The sequence below is a fragment of the Kogia breviceps genome, chromosome 10 (genome assembly GCF_026419965.1).
Source record: "Kogia breviceps isolate mKogBre1 chromosome 10, mKogBre1 haplotype 1, whole genome shotgun sequence".
NCBI classification, from domain to species: Eukaryota; Metazoa; Chordata; class Mammalia; order Artiodactyla; family Physeteridae; genus Kogia; species Kogia breviceps.
Genome location: NC_081319.1, coordinates 39862760 through 39880963, shown reverse-complemented (window position 1 = coordinate 39880963; position 18204 = coordinate 39862760). Strand labels below are relative to the sequence as shown.

The following is an 18204-nucleotide window of genomic DNA, read 5'->3' as shown; positions in this document are numbered from 1 at the left end:
CGGTAAAAACAAAAACCACGGCGGGCCATTTCTCTGTCCAAACTCCTCCCATCCTTGCTCCCCACCCCACCTCCTCTCTTCGGCCACTAGCTTCTCCCGTCCTCTGTAACGTGGGTCTTTGCATAGTTTCCTCTGCCTGGGACACACTTCCCTTCCTCACAGTATAAGGTCCGCAGGCTCCCACCCCTATCAATCGCTATCACATCACTCTGTTCTGTTGTCTCTGGGGACTTACAACTCCAGGTTATCTTATTTCTCATGCTTCCTTCTGAGAGCAGACAGAAGGGCTGGTGGAGGATGGGGAGTGGGGCATCATGTGGCCTTAAGAGCTTGTTTGGCCTACTTTCCGGTCAGCCCTGACTTGGTGAGGTCTTTGAAGTCCTAGGAGGGAAGGGGGAAACCCCTGGGAGAGATCCTAAGGGTCCTGAGGACCTCCCACTCCTGTCCAGGGGCTCGTCCAGCCACATTCCCCTCTGGAAGCCTGGGCCCAGGGAGCAGGGGCTGTAGGCACAACCAGGCCAGTGTATGCAGTTGGCCTGTTTTTGGATGTAGTGGATACAGGCATAGTGGACCTTGGAGAGGAGGTGCTAGGAGGTTCAGGCAAGGCAAGGGGTGGGGCTGCTAAAACTGGACATCCAGACCCTACCTTCTTGGCACTGGTTCTGTCCTTCTCCCTGGTGTCTGGGTCTGCAGTTCAAGACCTCCTGCCACACCTCTCCCTGAAACCCTCCTAGCACAGAGCAGAAGTAGCTCTCTTAGGGGATTCCCTGGCTGGAGCCACATGAAGGATGGCACTGGCGTGGTTGCAGTGGGGTCCAGAGCTGGGTAGGAGTGGTGACAGGTGGTGTGGCCAAGAGGACCACACTGCCCAGAACAACCCCTCCCATCAAGCCACCCACCTTCTGGGACCTCCTAAGACCTTGACCACAGAGCCAATGGCTGCCAACAGACCAAAGCCTGGTGGCTTCCTGAGGCCCCAGTATTGGCTCCAGGATGTCTGACATCACAATGTCCGCCCAATTAGCTGCTGCCAGTGGTACAGGAGCTGGACCCAAGGTTTGGCACACCTGCTGCCCAACTTTGGCTTAAGCTACATGAGGGCAGGGCAAGACCTTTATCAAGAGTCAAGTGTAGTTCTCTGCATAAGGGGTGCTGGGACAGACCAGCACAGATCCCAGAGGGACCCATTTACGGTTATGTGTGTGGGTGCTCGGTTAAGGGACTAAGGACTAAGCCAAGAGGCTTTGGTGACCTTAGGGTCCGTGGGATGGGGTCACTGGAAGGAATACATTGCTGGGCCAGGGTGGAGGTCATGGCATATGCGATGTTTCTGAGGTTTGGGAAGGGGGCTGGCTGCCTATCCCTGGGCAAGAACGACAGCAGCACTGTGTACAATTAACAAAAAGATTTGTATTAGAACATTTACACTCAGGGAAGAAAGAGGTATCTGCATCATCAAATGTGGAATGTTGAAGAGAGAGTTAAAATAAATAAAGACTCCGAAAGTGGTTGGGGCTGGCTCAGGCTGGGACTCACAGAGGCCTCTGTGCATCAGCTCCAGGCTGCAGGGGCCACCGCCTGGCCATACTGGCCTCCTCCCTGACGCAGCACAGCTGTGCCTGGGACACAGAGAGTCTCTCAGGTACTGCTGCAGCCAGCAAGCTCACTCCCCACTTTCCTCACTTATCTCTGTGACAATGTCTATCAGGCTCTGGAGCCCAAAGATATAGCCAGCATCCTGGCCCTCGTGTACTACACTGTCCTCACCATACAGCCTGCAAGTGGTGTGTGCGAAATCGATCATGCGCACGTCCACCGAGCTGGTGCCGATGGGCTTGTAGGCATAGGCACCAGCCGACTCGTCGGCTGACTCCTCTGACAGGTCCTCCAAGTCCTCAGCATCTGAGTCCAGGGCCACTTCAGGCCACTCCTTGCCATCATAAATGACCAGCAGGGAGCTTGAGTAGAAGCGGTAGGATTCTTGTCGCTCCAACACGGACTTGAGTTCAGTCAGCTTCCTAAGCACAGGGCCCAGGAGCTCCCGGCGCAGGTACCGCCCGTTGTGGAAAAACTGGAAAAGTGCCTCCTTGAAGCCCTGCACGGACAGCTTCCGTCCGTGGTACTTGTTCATGAACATGAGCTGCCCACTGCCTGCCTGGTATACCTGTGGGAGGGAGACCAGCAGGTGAGGTGCTGACAGCCATCTCAGGGCCTAGACCCTGGGGAGTGGCAGCGATATGACAGCCCTGGATCAGATCCTTTAACTTGTTACGTACACCAGTCACAAGAGACACCATCCTTGCCAATCAACACCCACTCAGGATACAGCCCTCTGACTGGGTTCCATCACCAGCCCCCTGCTCAGTGTATGTGTTGGTGGAGAGGGCCTAACTTTCTTGCGTTTCTCCCCCTCCTGTCCACAGCCTCTGGACTCAGCCAACCAGGCCAGTCCCAGAGACGATTACCCATGCATGCATGCTTCCTTTTCTAACCAGAAAGTGACAGGTTCATTCAAATCTGGAATCTTCTGAGAAAACGGGACTATGCCACAGTAGGAAAATGGCAGCTCCTGGATGCCCCAGCCAGCCCACGCCACACACCTGCACTCATCTCACCTGCATGCCACACACGCGCACACCAATGACTGCAGACGTGCTCTGCTGGCATTTGCGGATCTGGTTGGCTGCCTTCTCCTCTGAAGCATCGTCACCATGCTGTCGCGTACCCATCTTGAGGTCCAGGACACAAGGCACCTCATAACGGGAAGTCAGGTTCTCCAGTAAGATAAATTCTGAGTGGTTAAGGACAATGCCCCTCTAATGAAAAGGTGCTGCTCCACGTGGCCTTGGCACTCCCAGGGTACAAAGCCTGCACACAGTGCCCCAGAGATCCTGCTATATCTCCCATGCAGGCAGCCAAGGCTAGAAGGCTGAAAGGCACCTTCAATTCTTGTCAGGGAACTGGCCTGAGAACAGCCTGGGAGACACACACATCACTCCCTGAACTCAGCAAGGTGTGGGACCACGGTCCAAAAACATACTGTCCTAGGGACTTCCCCGGTGGTCCAATGGCTAAGACTCTGCGCTCCCAATGCAGGGGGCCCAGGTTCGATCCCCGGTCAGAGAACTAGATCCCACATGCCGCAACTAAGAGTTCTCAGGCCACAACTAAAAAGATCCCACATGCTGCAACTAAAAGATCCTGCATGCCGCAATGAAGATCCCATGTGCTGCAACTAAGACCCAAAGCACCCATAAATAAATAAATAAATATTTTTAAAATAAATGTGACACAAATAGCAAAACAAAACAAAAATAGAAACATACTGTCCTAAATTACAAACAGAACATCAAATAAATTCAGTAAATCCTAGTCTTAAATATGAACTAGAAATATCAGTATGAACTCATGAAAAGTTTTCTCTTTAAAATGAATATGTATTTCCCAGACGTGGGCACTGAAAAGGTCTAGAAACAATGACCGGATGTATGAGCTCCCCTAGTGCCCAGACCAGTGCTCCTAGAGCAGGGACCAGTGAACCATGACCCCACCCCCTGCTCACTCACTGTTGTATAACCTGTAAGCTAGGAATGAATGGTTCTTACTTTTTTTTTTCTTTTTGGCTGTGTTGGGTCTTTGCTGCTGCGCGTAGGCTTTCTCTAGTTACGGCAAGCAGGGGCTACTCTTTGTTGTGGCACGTGGGCTTCTCATTGCAGTGGCTTCTCTTGCTGCAGAGCACAGGCTCTAGGAGCACGGGCTTTAGTCGTTGTGGCACGAGGGCTCAGTAGCTGTGCCTCACAGGCTCTAGACCACAGGCTCAGAAGTTGTGGTGCACGGGCTTAGTTGCTCTGTGCTATGTGGCATCTTCCCAGACCAGGGCTCAAACCCGTGCCCCCTGCATTGGCAGGCAGATTCTTAACCACTGTGCCACCAGGGAGGTCCATTGGTTCTTATATATAATTTTTATTCATTCATTCATTCATTTACTTATTTATTTATTTATGGCTGTGTTGGGTCTTCGTTGCTGTGCGCAGGCTTTCTCTCGTTGTTGCTAGTGGGGGCTACTTTTTGTTGTGGTGCACCAGCTTCTCACTGCAGTGGCTTCTCTTGTTGCGGAGCACAGGCTCTAGGTGTGTGGGCTTTGGTAGTTGCGGCATGCAGGCTCAGTAGTTGTGGCTCGTGGACTCCAGAGCACAGGGTCAGTAGTTGTAGCGCACGGGCTTAGTTGCTCCGTGGCATGCGGGACCTTCCCGGACCAGAGCTTGAACCCGTGTCCCCTGCATTGGCAGGCGGATTCTTAACCACTGCACCACCAGGGAAGCCCTATTCTTATATTTATAAGAGGTCAAAAACCGTATGGGGTGGGATAGGGAGGGTGGGAGGGAGACGCAAGAGAGAGGAGATACGGGGATATATGTATATGTATAGCTGATTCACTTTGTTATAAAGCAGAAACTAACACACCATTGTAAAGCAATTATACTCCAATAAAGATGTTAAAATCATAGTAAAATAAGAATTAAAAAAAAACTGTATGTAATACTTCATGACACATGAAAATTGAACGAAATTCAAATCTCAGTGACCATAAATAGAGTTTTATTGGAATACAGCCACATTCATTCATTTACATTATCATCTATGGCTGCTTTCAGGGTACAAATGGCAGAGTTGTGATGCAGTCAGTGTATGGCCTGCAAAGCCTAAAATATTCACTGGCCGTTTACTGAAAACGTTTGCAACCCCTGGCGTAGAAGAATGACTGAATTCACATCTGGAGTATGAAATATACACGAGCCTGTACCAGCTCTTCATACGGGAAAGAAAGACAGCCATCAGAGACTACTGTGATTATGTCAAAATGACTCAGGAGCCTATTTGGAAAGGCTCCCACTCGCCAAGCATGGGACAATTTGAGCATCAGTAAAGATAACTGCAATGGACTAAAACACATCAAATATGTTTAAATTCATGGGTTCATAATGATGCTGAAAACCTCACCGGTCACCTTTGAAGGGTGTTAAGAAACCATCTCATTATTCTAAATCTAGTAAACAAAGGAAAATAAACTCTTAACTTGCCTTTCCTATATGAACTATACCTCAAGATAAGCATATAGTTGATGAGGAAGAGTTTCTCTTTACAGAAGGATTCCAGCTAATGAATGAAAAAGGAATGACAAAATTAGAAAATCACCTAATGAAAAAATGGCTCTAAGGCAACGGCAATACAAAAGAGAAAGACAACAAAACACTGTGCTTCCTGATGGACAGCTACAATACCATCTCTGAGGGACTCTTGCCCCCACCACCCCCAAACTGAACCTGAATCTGATCAAGCTTGTAGATCAAATTATCAACTCAATGGAAACAGAGGGGAAAGAGTAACGTGTAAAAGACACCACAGGATGTAATCAGTAAAATCCAGATGGTGGGAAACTCTAGAAGACCCAGTTTCTTTGACAAGAAATTTCCAAGAAGAAAAACCAGAAAGGGTATTTTAAAAGACTTAAACATTTCAACCAAATGCAATGTATGAAGCTCATTTGGATCCCCATTCAAGCAAATCATCAACAAAAATATTTATGAGACAATTAGGAAAATGGGGTCACAAATTAGATACATGATAGTATGGAATTACTGTCTACTTTTCAAGGAGTAATAATGGTATTAATGTTTTAAAATACCTTTATCTTTCAGAGATACATGCTGAGGTGTATACAGATGAAATGAAATATCTGACACTTGCTTCAGAGAGTGTTCAGCTGGGGGCTGCTGGGTGTATAGAGACAGTCATGACAGGAGACTGACATGACTGGGTTAACCAACTGCTGAACCTTGGTGACTGGTACTTCGAGGTTCAATGCATTATTCTATCTGGTACATCCAGGTTCCCTGACTCCAAAAAAAAAGAAAGGACCCTGTGTTTTCTTCATGTGCTAACATGGTGAACCAGACTGAAAGGTTAGTCCTATCCCCCGCAGACCCTGGCAGTTAAGCACTATTTGGGGACTTCTGTAGGAGTCTGAAAACACGAACCAGGTCCTCGCACTCCAGGCTAAAGCCCTCCGGGTGCGGGTTGGTCCCTCCATGAGGTGCCCCTGACCCCCAGGAACCCATCAGACTCCCTCCTCAGCACCTGCACTTCCAGACCAGCCTTCGCCCCGAGGGAAATAATATCTGCCCACAGTTACCACGTAGGGCATCCTAGCACAACCATGACTAAAAAAAAATCCAATTTCTCTCTCCAAGCTCGTAGGGTCTCCTCTCACTTGCCCTCCCTTCTCCCCAAGGCAGAGATGCCCTATGAACAAAGGATACTGTACTGGTTCCGATGTTTTGCATTCTCCTTCATTCTCTGTAACTGCTGCTGGTGACACTTCATGCTCCAAGGGTTGTAGTGTTTAAGCTGGGAACTGACATTCCCCTTTTTCTCTACACTGTAGTACAAAACTTCAGATTTCTTCAGCCACTCAAATTCTTCTTCTAACTTATGGCTATAAAGAGACAAGGAGCCAATAAATCATAATGTCTTATCAAAACTCAGGGGCAAAAAGGCATGAAGGAACTTTCTGGAGTGATAGGAAGTTTCATACCTTGATGTGGTGGTTGTTTTAGTGTACACATTAAACACTTCATTTACCGTAGTATATTATACCTCGACAGTTGATTGATTTATTTAGAAACTTTAATCTTTATTTATTTTCTTTTTTTTATGTTTTAGGCTGCACAGCATGCAGAATCTTAGTTCCCCAACCAGACATCGAACCCGTGCCCTGTGCATTGGGAGTGCGGAGTCTTAACCACTGAACCTCCAGAGAAGTCCCAAGACAGCTGATTTAAAAAAAAAAGGGGGGGGGGCGGTGTCAGCTCGCTGTTTTTCTACAGTTGTTTTTCTACAGTAAAGAAAACCTTCGATGAAAGAACAACCTCTGCCTCCAGCCCGCACCCTGCAAGGCAGCCTTCACTGCCCTCTTCTTCTAGGCAGTACACCCCCTGGCTTCTGGTACATCCAGGTTCCCTGACTCAGAATGCTGGAGACTGAAATTCCATGAGAATAAGTCAACCTACTTAGCTATGTTTTTAATATATATATTATTTATCTTTTCACAAGCTCTGCCAAGGTGTGGCACTTGGAGCACTCTGCCTACGGGGATCCCCAAGATTTCGGGATGCCCAACTGACCATTCTGTCTCCCACTATCAGTGAACAACCTGAGGTGATGGGATGGCTTCTGTCTGGGTCACTGCTACATCCCCAGGATGCCACATAGGGCCTGGCAGATGCAGGAGGAGTGAGTGACTGAAACTTTTTTACAGCTGCCACTACAGTTGTTTTACCCGAAATGGCATGATATAACTCAGAGTCAATTAAAGAGAAGCTGGGCATGCCATGTGGGAACTGGCCACTGAGTGATGAGGTACCTACTAATAAGTCCATAGTGTGAGTCCTTAGCCCCAGGGGACTGGGCTGTAACTGAGATCCCTCCTCTCCCACGGAGTTCAGTCTCCTCTCAGTCTATACCCACCTCTTCATCTTCTCCTCCTTCCGGTGCTGCCGCACCCAGTCCTTAGGGATCTTTTCCGTTTCTAGGACGTGATGTTTTTTGTTCGTCCACCTTAGCAGCTTAGTTTTTGGTTCACAGTCTGAGTTATCTACACTGTCCATAGTTCCGTGGTCCCCTTTTAATGGATATGCTATTAAACACAAGTTCCTGTCTTCATCTTCTTCAAAGCACACAGATACCACACCTGGAAAAAGGGTGAGGAACAGAGAGGACTTTTAATTCCACAGGAAGATGTGTTACAAATAACATGATTGTAACATTTATTTTTTTCTTACCCTGTTCCTTAGTCTCTATGTTGCCAGAGGCCCCAAACTCATCTGCAAACCTAACAAATATCAAAACATCTAGAAAAGATGACACCATACAAGACAAGCAATTAAGGAGCAAACATGGCCGAGAGTCTTCCTCTCTGATGCACTCAACAAGGCAAGAGCCAAAGAATTACAAGACACATTTTTCCATCATTGAAAATGTTTATTAATTTTTATGTAATTCTTCTAATCCTAAGGGAGATGTAAAAACATTTGCTCTTTGTATCTTGTGGGAATTTTTAAGGCCCTAAACAGAAACTCCAACAGCCTTGAGGCTTGCTTTAAAGCAGAGCCTGAACAGAGATTTGCCTGAGGGGTAATAAGAAGCATCCAACAGTAAGGGAAGACTGGGCAAGCAAAACAAAATAAAGGAGCAAACAAAACAAACCACACAGCACAAAAGACACCCTAGCAAAGGCTTCTTGCAGCGCCCCCCCACTGGGCACCCCAAGCCTTTTGCCCTTCTTGAATATATTGCTTTATTGGTCTTTGCAGTCTCATGTCACAAAAGAACAAAATGAACACAAGGCAAACAGGGTTGGGCTGGGAGCACAGACGTGTAGTGGCCTTGAAAGCAGCTCTCCCCGAGTCTCTAGAACCTGCCATGTGTAATTAGACAGTCTTTGAGGAGGGGGCTGTCAGGTGGGAGTGTTTCAGCAGGTGCCGACGAGTGCCTTACAGCCGACTGGCTGAACACCTTTCCTCCCAGGCCTCTGTGGCCTGGGATCACTCAATTTGCTCAGTCCTTGCTGCAGGGGAATGCATGCTCAGAGAGACGACACTTCTGAGGTGGTACCTGGCTCTGGGCGCAGAGGAGCCAGGGTGGGGAATTCAGGGGACCACATTTTCCTGTGGCCATGGGAAAAGAACCAGGGAAAAAATGGGGACAGGGGCAGCCAGCTAACAAGGGGCCTTTGGCTTTGTCCTGGAAAAAAACAACAGAGAAGGACCAAGTGAGGGCCCCCAACTCCCCCACCCCAACCGCAACACACATGCATATTCAGAGTACAAAGAGAGATGCCCAGTACATTGTCTTCAAAAAGCATGTTTCAACAGTTCCAGAAGAACCCAAATTGTTCAAGAGTCTTTTGCATAACCAGGCAATGCAACTTTAAAATTAATTTCCTTAATGGATTCTTCCTGATTTACAAAGGATCTCCGCCCTCCCCAGGAAAGACCACACCATGCTGTAGGCTGCTGATTCCCCCCCACCCCCACCAAAATGCATTATAAAAAGGAAGAAAGAGTCACCATATGTGAATCAAAGGGTTTCGGTAATATAGCCATTTCGGGGACATTCCGTAATAGCAAAGGGCTTCAGCTAATCAGCACAAGCCTCCCACTCCTGCATTCCATCTGACTCAACTCTGCTCCCAGCCTACCTAATCAACAGGGCTTCTGGTTTCCTGGAGGACAAAAAGCAGGCGGCAAGTATTCTGGGTAAAATCCTCCCAAAGTCTTCCCCGGATGTCTCCCCATGGGGGACTATGGGTTACCGGGATAAAGAGACACCTGAACATAAAACACAACTACACTTCCACCAAAAATAAACTCAAAACAAACCCACAAAACAAAACAGAATTGAGCAATCTTACCGGGACTTGAAAACTGAGGGTGTGAGGTGCTGGGCGGAGGGCCAAGAGGAGAAGGAGGAGGGAAAACACAGAGTGAGTGGGAGGGGTGAGGGCTCCGGGTATGGCTGCCTGGGCCTTCCTTGGCCGCGACGCCTTGCATGTCCTTGCCAGGCGCTGGCGACCATTACAGCAGCTGGGGGCTCACCTTTGTACTGCGGAGTGAATTTGCGCATCTCCGCAGGGAGGGTCTCGTAGAACTGGTGCTCCCTCGGGACCAGAGGCTTGCACAGGGTTGTCTCGTTGAAGCGGAGCACGCACGAGTGCCCCCCGACCTGGTGGACAAAGGGCTCCAGCAGGATGCCCTTGGCGCGGGGCTCCACGTCCATAGCCCTGAAGGCTGGGCTCATCCTCCAGGTGCAGGCAGCAGGGAGAAGGGGGAGGCAGCGGGGTGCAGCGGCCAGCGCGTCCTCTGTCGTCTGTCCTTGTCCGTGCGTCCGTCTATCTGACCTCAGCTCCTCGGTTGTGTGGGCCAGGACGCTCTGCCGGAAGCAAAGAGTGACAACGGAGTTGGAAAGGGCCAGGAACCGCCTTAGACGCGCTAGCCCTCCTCTTCCAGCAGAAAGACAAAACAGCCTGAGCTCCCGCGGGGTCCCACCCACGCCGCCCACTTCGGCCCCGCCTCCTCCCACATAAACAAGCAGCCAGAGCTCCCCCCGCGGGCCGAAGCCAACTGGCAGGGACTGGTTGCGGGACTCCTAAACAGCCCCAATCACCCCACCAGGCGTTAGAAAGCCACTACCGCGAAGCCACGACGACGAAATTGTGATTTTAGGTAAAATCACAATTTCAAACCTAATATTCTGATTAAATCTTACCATTTTCTAATAAAATTGTTAAACTTACAGAAATTGACATCCAAGTCCCTCCGTTAATTATATAAATATATTTTAATAGACTTTATTTTTTTAGAGCAGTTTTAGGTTCACGGCAAAATTGAGAAAATACAGAGATTTCCTATCTGCCCCACATATGCATGGATATCCTCCTCCATTATCAATATCCCCCATCAGAGTGGTACACTTGTTACATATGATGATGAATCTATACTGATACAGCACCATAGTTTACATTAGGGTTCACTCTTGGTCGTTAATTATGTTTTTATAAAATGCATTTACAGGGAAAACCTACTTACGCACCATCTAGTAAGATTTACTCCCCCAGGTTGCGCACACTGCCCTTCTCAAGGCCAAAGACAAGCCCCATTAACCTTATTAGCAGTGGCGCTTGGGCCTAGCTTTAATGATTAACATCTATCGAAAAACAACTGATCAAGGCTGTAACTCCTTTTAAAAAGATACACAGTGTTCTAGGTCACCAACTATTTTTATCCGTTCTATCCTGATCTCCAAAAGCTGGGGCACACCTTTAAACCAAAGCTGCATTCTTGGGGCACTCAGGGGTCTCATTCACTGAGATCCAGGAACTTAGACCTGACTTCAGATCCCCAAGCACATTGGATCTCAGCAAAGCACACCTCTATGCGCCTGTGGACCGTTTCAGGGAATGTCAACCTCATCTGTTTTCTGTCTATAATTTACAGACTACACAGTTGCTACTAGCACTACTAACGGGGCTTGGGCTACATTTCAGTATCTGTACAGGTTTCTTACTGGGAACTCCTCCAACTCCCATGACTCCAACTGAGATGGTGGTGGTGAGAATGGGTTGGTTGAAGATTTGCCCACTGTCCTCTAAGGTGGGTAAAGCACCCCAGTCTATGCTAGGCTCACTATAGGAACTTACTTCTATGGTCCTTGGGATACTTTCTATGAGGTAGACACCTCTCTCCCTGTTGGAAACCATGAAGCTGATTCTGGGAGCTGAGGAAACCCATCCAGGGCTAGGGACAAGAAGCCACAGTTTCCAAATGAACCTCAATCTGTTGGATGCCCCCACACGGCTGCCTCTGGGGCCCAAGGTCTCTGGCACATCTGCCCTGGCATAGCACTTAAAAGTATACGGGACATTTAGCTTGTCCTGTGACAGTGCTTTCACCATGTATTTATATTTTCGGTTTATAAAGCAGCCTCTTTTATTTTTATTTTTTTATTTATTTATTTTTTTTGAGGTATGCGGGCCTCTCACTGTTGTGGCCTCTCCCGTTGAGGAGCACAGGCTCCGGACGCGCAGGCCTAGCGGCCATGGCTCACAGGCTTAGTTGCTCCGCGGCATGTGGGATCTTCCCGGACCAGGGCACGAACCCGTGTCTCCTGCATCGGCAGGCGGATTCTCAACCACTGCGCCACCAGGGAAGCCCAAAGCAGCCTCTTTTAAAGAGTTTAGGGACTTCACTGGTGGCGCAGTGGTACAGAATCTACCTGCCAATGCAGGAGACACAGGTTCCAGCCCTGGTCCGGGAAGATCCCACATGCTACAGAGCAACTAAGCCCGTGCTCCACAACTACTGAGCCTGTGCTCTAGAGCCTGCGAGCCACATCTACTGAGCCCATGCACTGCAACTACTGAAGCCCACGCGCTCTAGAGCCTGTGCTCCACCATGAGAAGCCACCACAATGAGAAGCCCATGCACTACAACAAAGAGTAGCCCCCAGTCACAGCAACTAGAGAAAGCCCACGCGTAGCAACAAAGACCCAAAGCAGCCAAAAAATAAATTATGTAATTTTTAAAATAAATAAATAAAGAGTTTAGCTGGTGTTAATCTCTTCCTTTCAGAGAGAACTGACAGTGGGTGCCCATTGGACTCAAGGATTAGGAATCAATAAGCTTTCCTATATGCAAAGAGCAGAATACCAAAGGTTCTGATTTCTCACCTGGCACTACCTTCTCATTACAGAAGCCCTCAGGAGGACATGTGCTGTGAGGAGTCCCAAGATACAACACAGGCAATAAGCTCGAAGGATGAGTACCTTCCAGCCATTCCAGACTCTCTTCGGAAGGTGGAGCTCTGAGATGCCTGGCCACACAAGCCATTTAGGTTTATAGAGACCAGCTTACACCAGTTTTTCAGTAGTGAAAAAGACCTCTTGAGTAAGAGCAACACCAAAGGAAAGCTACTGACTCATGATCGGTCTGCCAGTACCCAAGCAAGAACCAGGTACCATAATTATTAAACTGTGAAAGCACAAGATGCTCCCCATGGGCCAGGCTTTAGAAACACAATTTAAACCTTTCATAAACGTGTAAAACTCCTTTTGTTACTACAGCAATGCCGACACCAATGCAATCCCTTTCCAACTCTGTTCAAGATTCCTTAAATGTATTCAATTAAGTAGAAAAAAAATCTCTCTCCAGGCATCTCTCTTACCCATTCCCCACCTCCAGCGAAAAATCCAAAACAAAAACTGGTCCTTCATGGCAGCTCTCTGGAGTATGGTTCGTGGGTGCGGCTGGAGGCTGAAAAGCCCAGTGAGGGTCTATACCTCCTTCTCCCAGGTCTCCCGTGTGTTCATTAGCTGCTGGAACCTTGACAGAGAACCTTGCCAACCCTCCCGCCAGCACCCAACTCTGGCAGTCCACAGGACATTGCTCCCCGGAGAAGAATCATCATCTTAGGTAGAAAGTCAAGGAAAATAAGGCCCTTTCTCGCCTGTGCCAAGCCTGATGACAGAGGAAACTCCTAAATGGTAGAATTAGGGAGAAAATTGATCCTGTAGGGAGGTGGGGCCATATTCTAGTCCCAGTTCTGCCATTCAATTACTTGGAGGAAGATTCCAAGTCCCTGCTGCTCCCTTTGGGTTCCAGTTTTCTGGTCTGTAAAATGAGGAGGAGAGGCCTGGGGTAGATCTCTACTCTGTGGGTGGTATAATCAAATTAGTTAGTGGTAACCAGCAGTTTGTTTTAATCAAATAGGAAAAAACAGTAAAAATCATTGCATTGCACATAATAAGGTAAGTCCTGTTTTGTGATTTTTTGATTTCAATTATGTTCAATCTCTCAATATGAAGATAACTATGGCTTCTCTATACAACATACTTCTTACATTTGGGGCTTCAGACAAATAAATGGAGCTTTTGTTCTAGGGTCCCTTACAGACCCTATCCCTGTGGGAAAATGAAGGATCAACTTCCCAAGGATTACACCCCAGATCAGCTTCTTCTCTAGTGGCTACAGCCTGGTCAGAAGAAAGAAAAATGCCCAAAGCACCTGCTCTGTTTCACTGCTACTCTTTTTCTGTTCCACATGTGGTTTGAGCAGTTGGATGTCTTAAAGGTTTTTAAACATCTGAGGTCTAAGGCCTAGTTTCCCAGGAAACCTAGAATATTAGTGGTTACTGAGAAGTCCATGTGATGTGTAGACCCTGAATCTAGTGAGATAGGGAATAACCATGAAACACTGGCTTCAGATTTAGCATCTATTTTAGCTTTCCACATTGCCTCACGTTTGTCCATGAAACTCGATAAATAAGAAACACAGGGCTTCCCTGGTGGCGCAGTGGTTGAGAGCCCGCCTGCCGATGCAGGGGACACGGGTTCGTGCCCCGGTCTGGGAGGATCCCACGTGCCGCGGAGCGGCTGGGCCCGTGAGCCATGGCCACTGGGCCTGTGCGTCCGGAGCCTGTGCTCCGCAATGGGAGAGGCCACAGCAGTGAGAGGCCCGCGTACCACAAAAAAAAAAAAAAAAAAGAAAGAAAAGAAACACAGAACATGATTCGTCCTAGGACAAGACATAGATTTCCCCCACAGCCCATCCCCCTAAATCTATCAAATTAGTTTAAGGATCTGCTAGAAACAATGCCTTAATAGTCTTAACTTATAAAATATTGCAAATAAAACAACTATGACTCATGAAAACCCCTGGGCCCTTAGCTCACATATCTAGAATGTGGTTAATGAGGCTACAAATGGGATCTGCTGGGGCCACTTACTCTTCCTCAAGAAAAGCCCCAGGGTTGGGCAGTCACAGGAGCTGGTGTGAAGCACACTAGCCCAATGGTGGAAGAATAACCTTCACCATATCTCCATGAGCCCAGAGCCACTGCCCACATCTGCACACATTCATACACAACCCATGACTATACCACCAGGGTCAGTCACTGGAATTCTCAAATGTTGCTGGTAGGAATAAAAGAAGTACAGCCACCTTGGAAAACAGTTTGGCAGTTTCTTATTAAGTTAGACATATACTTATTATATGACCCAGTAATCCTACTCATAGGTATTTACCTAAAAGAAATGAAAACAAACGTCCACATAAAGACTTGTACACGAATGTTCACAGCAGCACTATTCACAATAGCCAAAAGGTGGGAACAACCCAAATGTCCATCAAATGGGTGAATGAATAAACAAACTGTGGTGTATCCATATAATGGAATATTATTCAGCAATAAAAGGAATGTATTGATATAGCAACAACAAAGATGAATCACAAAAGCATTATGTTAACTGAAAAAAGCCAATCACAAAAGACTATATATTGTGTGATTCCATTTATACGACATTCAAGAAAAAGCAAAACTGTAATAGCAGAAAGTAGATAAGCAGTTGCCGGGGGCAGAGGTAGGGGAATAGGACTGACTGCAAAGAGGTCCAAGAGAACTTTTAGGGGTAATGAAAATGTTCTATGCTGTGACTGGAACAGTGATTACATGGCTGCATAAATTTGTCAAAACTTATCAAATTATAGAGTTAAAATCAATGAATCTTGGGGCTTCCCTGGTAGCACAGTGGTTAAGAAGCCACCTGCCAATGCAAGGGACACGGGTTTGAGCCTGGGCCTGGGAAGATCCCACATGTCGCAGAGCAACTAAGCCCGTGTGCCACAACTACTGAGCCTGTGTTTTAGAGCCCGCAAGCCACAACTACTGAGCCCACGTGCCACAACTACTGAAGCCCGCATGCCTGGAGCCCACGCTCCACAACAAGAGAAGCTACGACAATGAGAAGTCCGCGCACCGCAACAAAGAGTAACCCCCGCTCACAACTAGAGAAAGCCCGCGCACAGCAATGATGACTCAACACAGCCAAAAATAAAAAACAAATAAATAAATTAATTAAAATAAATAAATAAAATCAATGAATCTTATTGTATATAAATTATATTTCAATAAACAGCCTGAATTTTTTCTTTTTTAATTTACAAGTTTCATAAGCACAAATTTAATTAATCAGAAAAGACTGTAATTAAAAGATCATATTAGCTGTTAAATAGTTTTTTTAAAATAAATTTATTTTATTTATTTATTTTTGGCTGTGTTGGGTCTTTCATTCCTGCACGCGGGCTTTCTCTAGTTGCGGCGAGCAGGAGCTACTCTGCATTGTGGTGTGTGGGCTTCTCATTGCGGTGGCTTCTATTGTTGCAGAGCACGGGCTCTAGGCACACAGGCTTCAGTAGTTGTGGCATGCGGGCTCAGCAGTTGTGGCTTGAGGGCTTATTTGCTCCGTGGCATGTGGGATCTTCCCGGACCAGGGCTCGAACTCGTGTACCCTGCACTGGCAGGTGGATTCTTAACCACTGTGCCACCAGGGAAGTTCCAGTTATCTTTTTTAATTCTTGTAAAGCCAAAGCAAAAGCATACTTTACACACAAACGAGCAGAACAGAAGTATAATGGTCCAATAAGCCTTTCAGTAACACACCCATGACAAAAGAAAAATCAACAGCAAATCCGCTCCAATTATACTGGCTTTCTTATTATTCCTCAAACATGCTTGATACATACCTACCTCAGGATCTCTGTCCTTGCCATTCCCTCTGCTTGGTGCACTTTCCCCCAGGTATCTCCCTGGCTCACTCTCGTACCTCCTTCAGCTCTGTATGCAAATATCACCTCTTTAATGAAGTCTTCCTTAGTCACCCCATCTAAAAGTGCCATATCTCCCCATCCACATTCCTTACACAACCGTGCTTTATTTTCTCCTCAGCACTTATCACCACCTAACATACTATATGTTTTATTTGTCCTGTTTATTTTCTGTCTCCTCCACCCTGCCCCACCAGAAAATAAAGTCCATAAAGTCAGATATTTTTGACTGCTGTTTACTGCTGAATCTCCAGAGCCCAGAAGAGCACCAGCACCGAGTAAGCACTCCACAGGATGTGCCTCAAATCACTACTGCGTCATGAATACCTGCTGCACACAGATCAACAGAGAACTCAAAAGGCACCCACTACAATTATCCAAACCCACACCAACCGTACAGGGAGTACAATCGTTAAAAAGTGGCATGCCACACACTTTAAAAAATGCATTCTGAGAATCGGCTGGGTATTAATTTTGCATTTATAATCTCCCATCTTCTAAGTCTGCACTAACTGGGGAGTATAAATGTAGGACCCTGCACCTGAATACTCATCTGGGTCCTGCTGGTGTGGAAACATTTCATGTAAACAAAGCCTAAACTCTTAATCTAATGATAACCAACCTCTTGGAAAATTCTCTCTTGTAGAAAATCAGGCAGAAGAATGGTCACTGAAGAATAAACTATTAAAATGTGGATACAAGAAGATTAAAATCCTATCATAGTTTAAAACAAATATACTAGTTAGCATTCAGAAATTCTGTGTTAGTATTGAGTTGACATCCCAAAGACCCAAGGCTTTCAGGTTGCTAAGTTAACAATGAAAGATGATTATCCCCATCTTTTGCAGGCAAAGCAAAGAAAGGCCATGGGGTTGGTGCTGAGTATTTGCTGAAGGCCTTTTCAGCAATGCTGGTGGGTCTGCCATCCAGCTTCAAACAAGGAGTCCCTGCAAGACAGTGCAGGAGAAAAATTATCCCCTCCATGACCTGGACTTTTAGAAAAGCTGGGCAGCAGATAAGGCACAATCCCTGGTGACAAAATAAATAAACCAAAAGGAGATTTAGCAAAATAAAGGCAGGAAGGAAGAAGAAAGCTGTTAATGTTTGCCTTGTGGGAGGTACCAAGGAAGGTGGCTGACCAGACTGACCCATTTGGGTCATGGGTATATGGCATCAAACTACCACCAACCCCAGGAAAACTCCCACTACTGCTCCATAAAAATAAGGTCCTGGCAGGACATCTCTTATACCCCCAACATGAACGCACTCACCTCCACATCCAGCAATACAAAAGTGTATGATGGACTATTAGGATACTATAAAACATTGTTTATCACTTTAATACTTTTAAAACAATCTGATATGCTCTTCAATTAAAAGAAGCAAGATACAGGGAATTCCCTAGTGGTCCAGTGGTTAGGACTCCATGCTTTTACTGCCGGGGCCCAGGTTGGATCCCTGGTCAGGAAACTAAGGTCCCACAAGCCATGTGGGGCAGCATAAAAAAAAAAAAAAAAGGAAAATACAAAATTGTATAATCTATGATATTAGGTGAACTATGTCATAAGACTTACAGAGGAAAAGACTGGCAAAAAGTTTCAGCTTTGCCACTAAATTGTTCACTTAGAAGTGGTTAAAATGGTAAATTTTATGTTATGTTCATTTTACTACGCACCGAAAAACCCTAAAAACAAAAATACCAGCTACTCACAGGGGTCATGGCTGCCCACCCCATCCCAAGGCCCTGGAGTCACTGGATAAAAAAATGTTGAATGTCTTGAAGTCTCACAGCTGCTATATGAAAAAAATTTGACACCTTTCCCAAATTTGATGACAACCCTAAAAATTCACATGACATATGATGAATTGTGAAGCTGAAAGAAACTGTTCTAAGTTGTCAATATTAGAAAGCAGATCAGACTTCCCTGGTGGTCCAGTGATTAAGAATCCGCCTTCTAGGACTTCCCTGGTGGCGCAGTGGTTAAGA

General features: G+C 46.6%; 1 protein-coding gene across 5 annotated transcripts in view; it reads right to left on the bottom strand.

The window, feature by feature from the left end:
- Positions 1–1390: 1390 nt before the first annotated feature.
- IP6K2 (inositol hexakisphosphate kinase 2) overlaps positions 1391–18204 on the bottom strand; it is a 31293-nt gene continuing 14479 nt past the window's right edge. For all 5 annotated transcript variants that reach the window (XM_059077050.2, XM_059077051.2, XM_067044312.1 and 2 more), the window contains 5 exons: positions 9657–9990; positions 7528–7750; positions 6321–6496; positions 2616–2791; positions 1391–2164 (listed from right to left, as the gene is read on the bottom strand). In XM_059077050.2, the coding sequence (XP_058933033.1) occupies positions 1664–2164; positions 2616–2791; positions 6321–6496; positions 7528–7750; positions 9657–9858 (1278 nt within the window). In that variant the 5' untranslated portion in view covers positions 9859–9990 and the 3' untranslated portion in view covers positions 1391–1663. The remainder of the gene's footprint in view (positions 2165–2615; positions 2792–6320; positions 6497–7527; positions 7751–9656; positions 9991–18204) is intronic.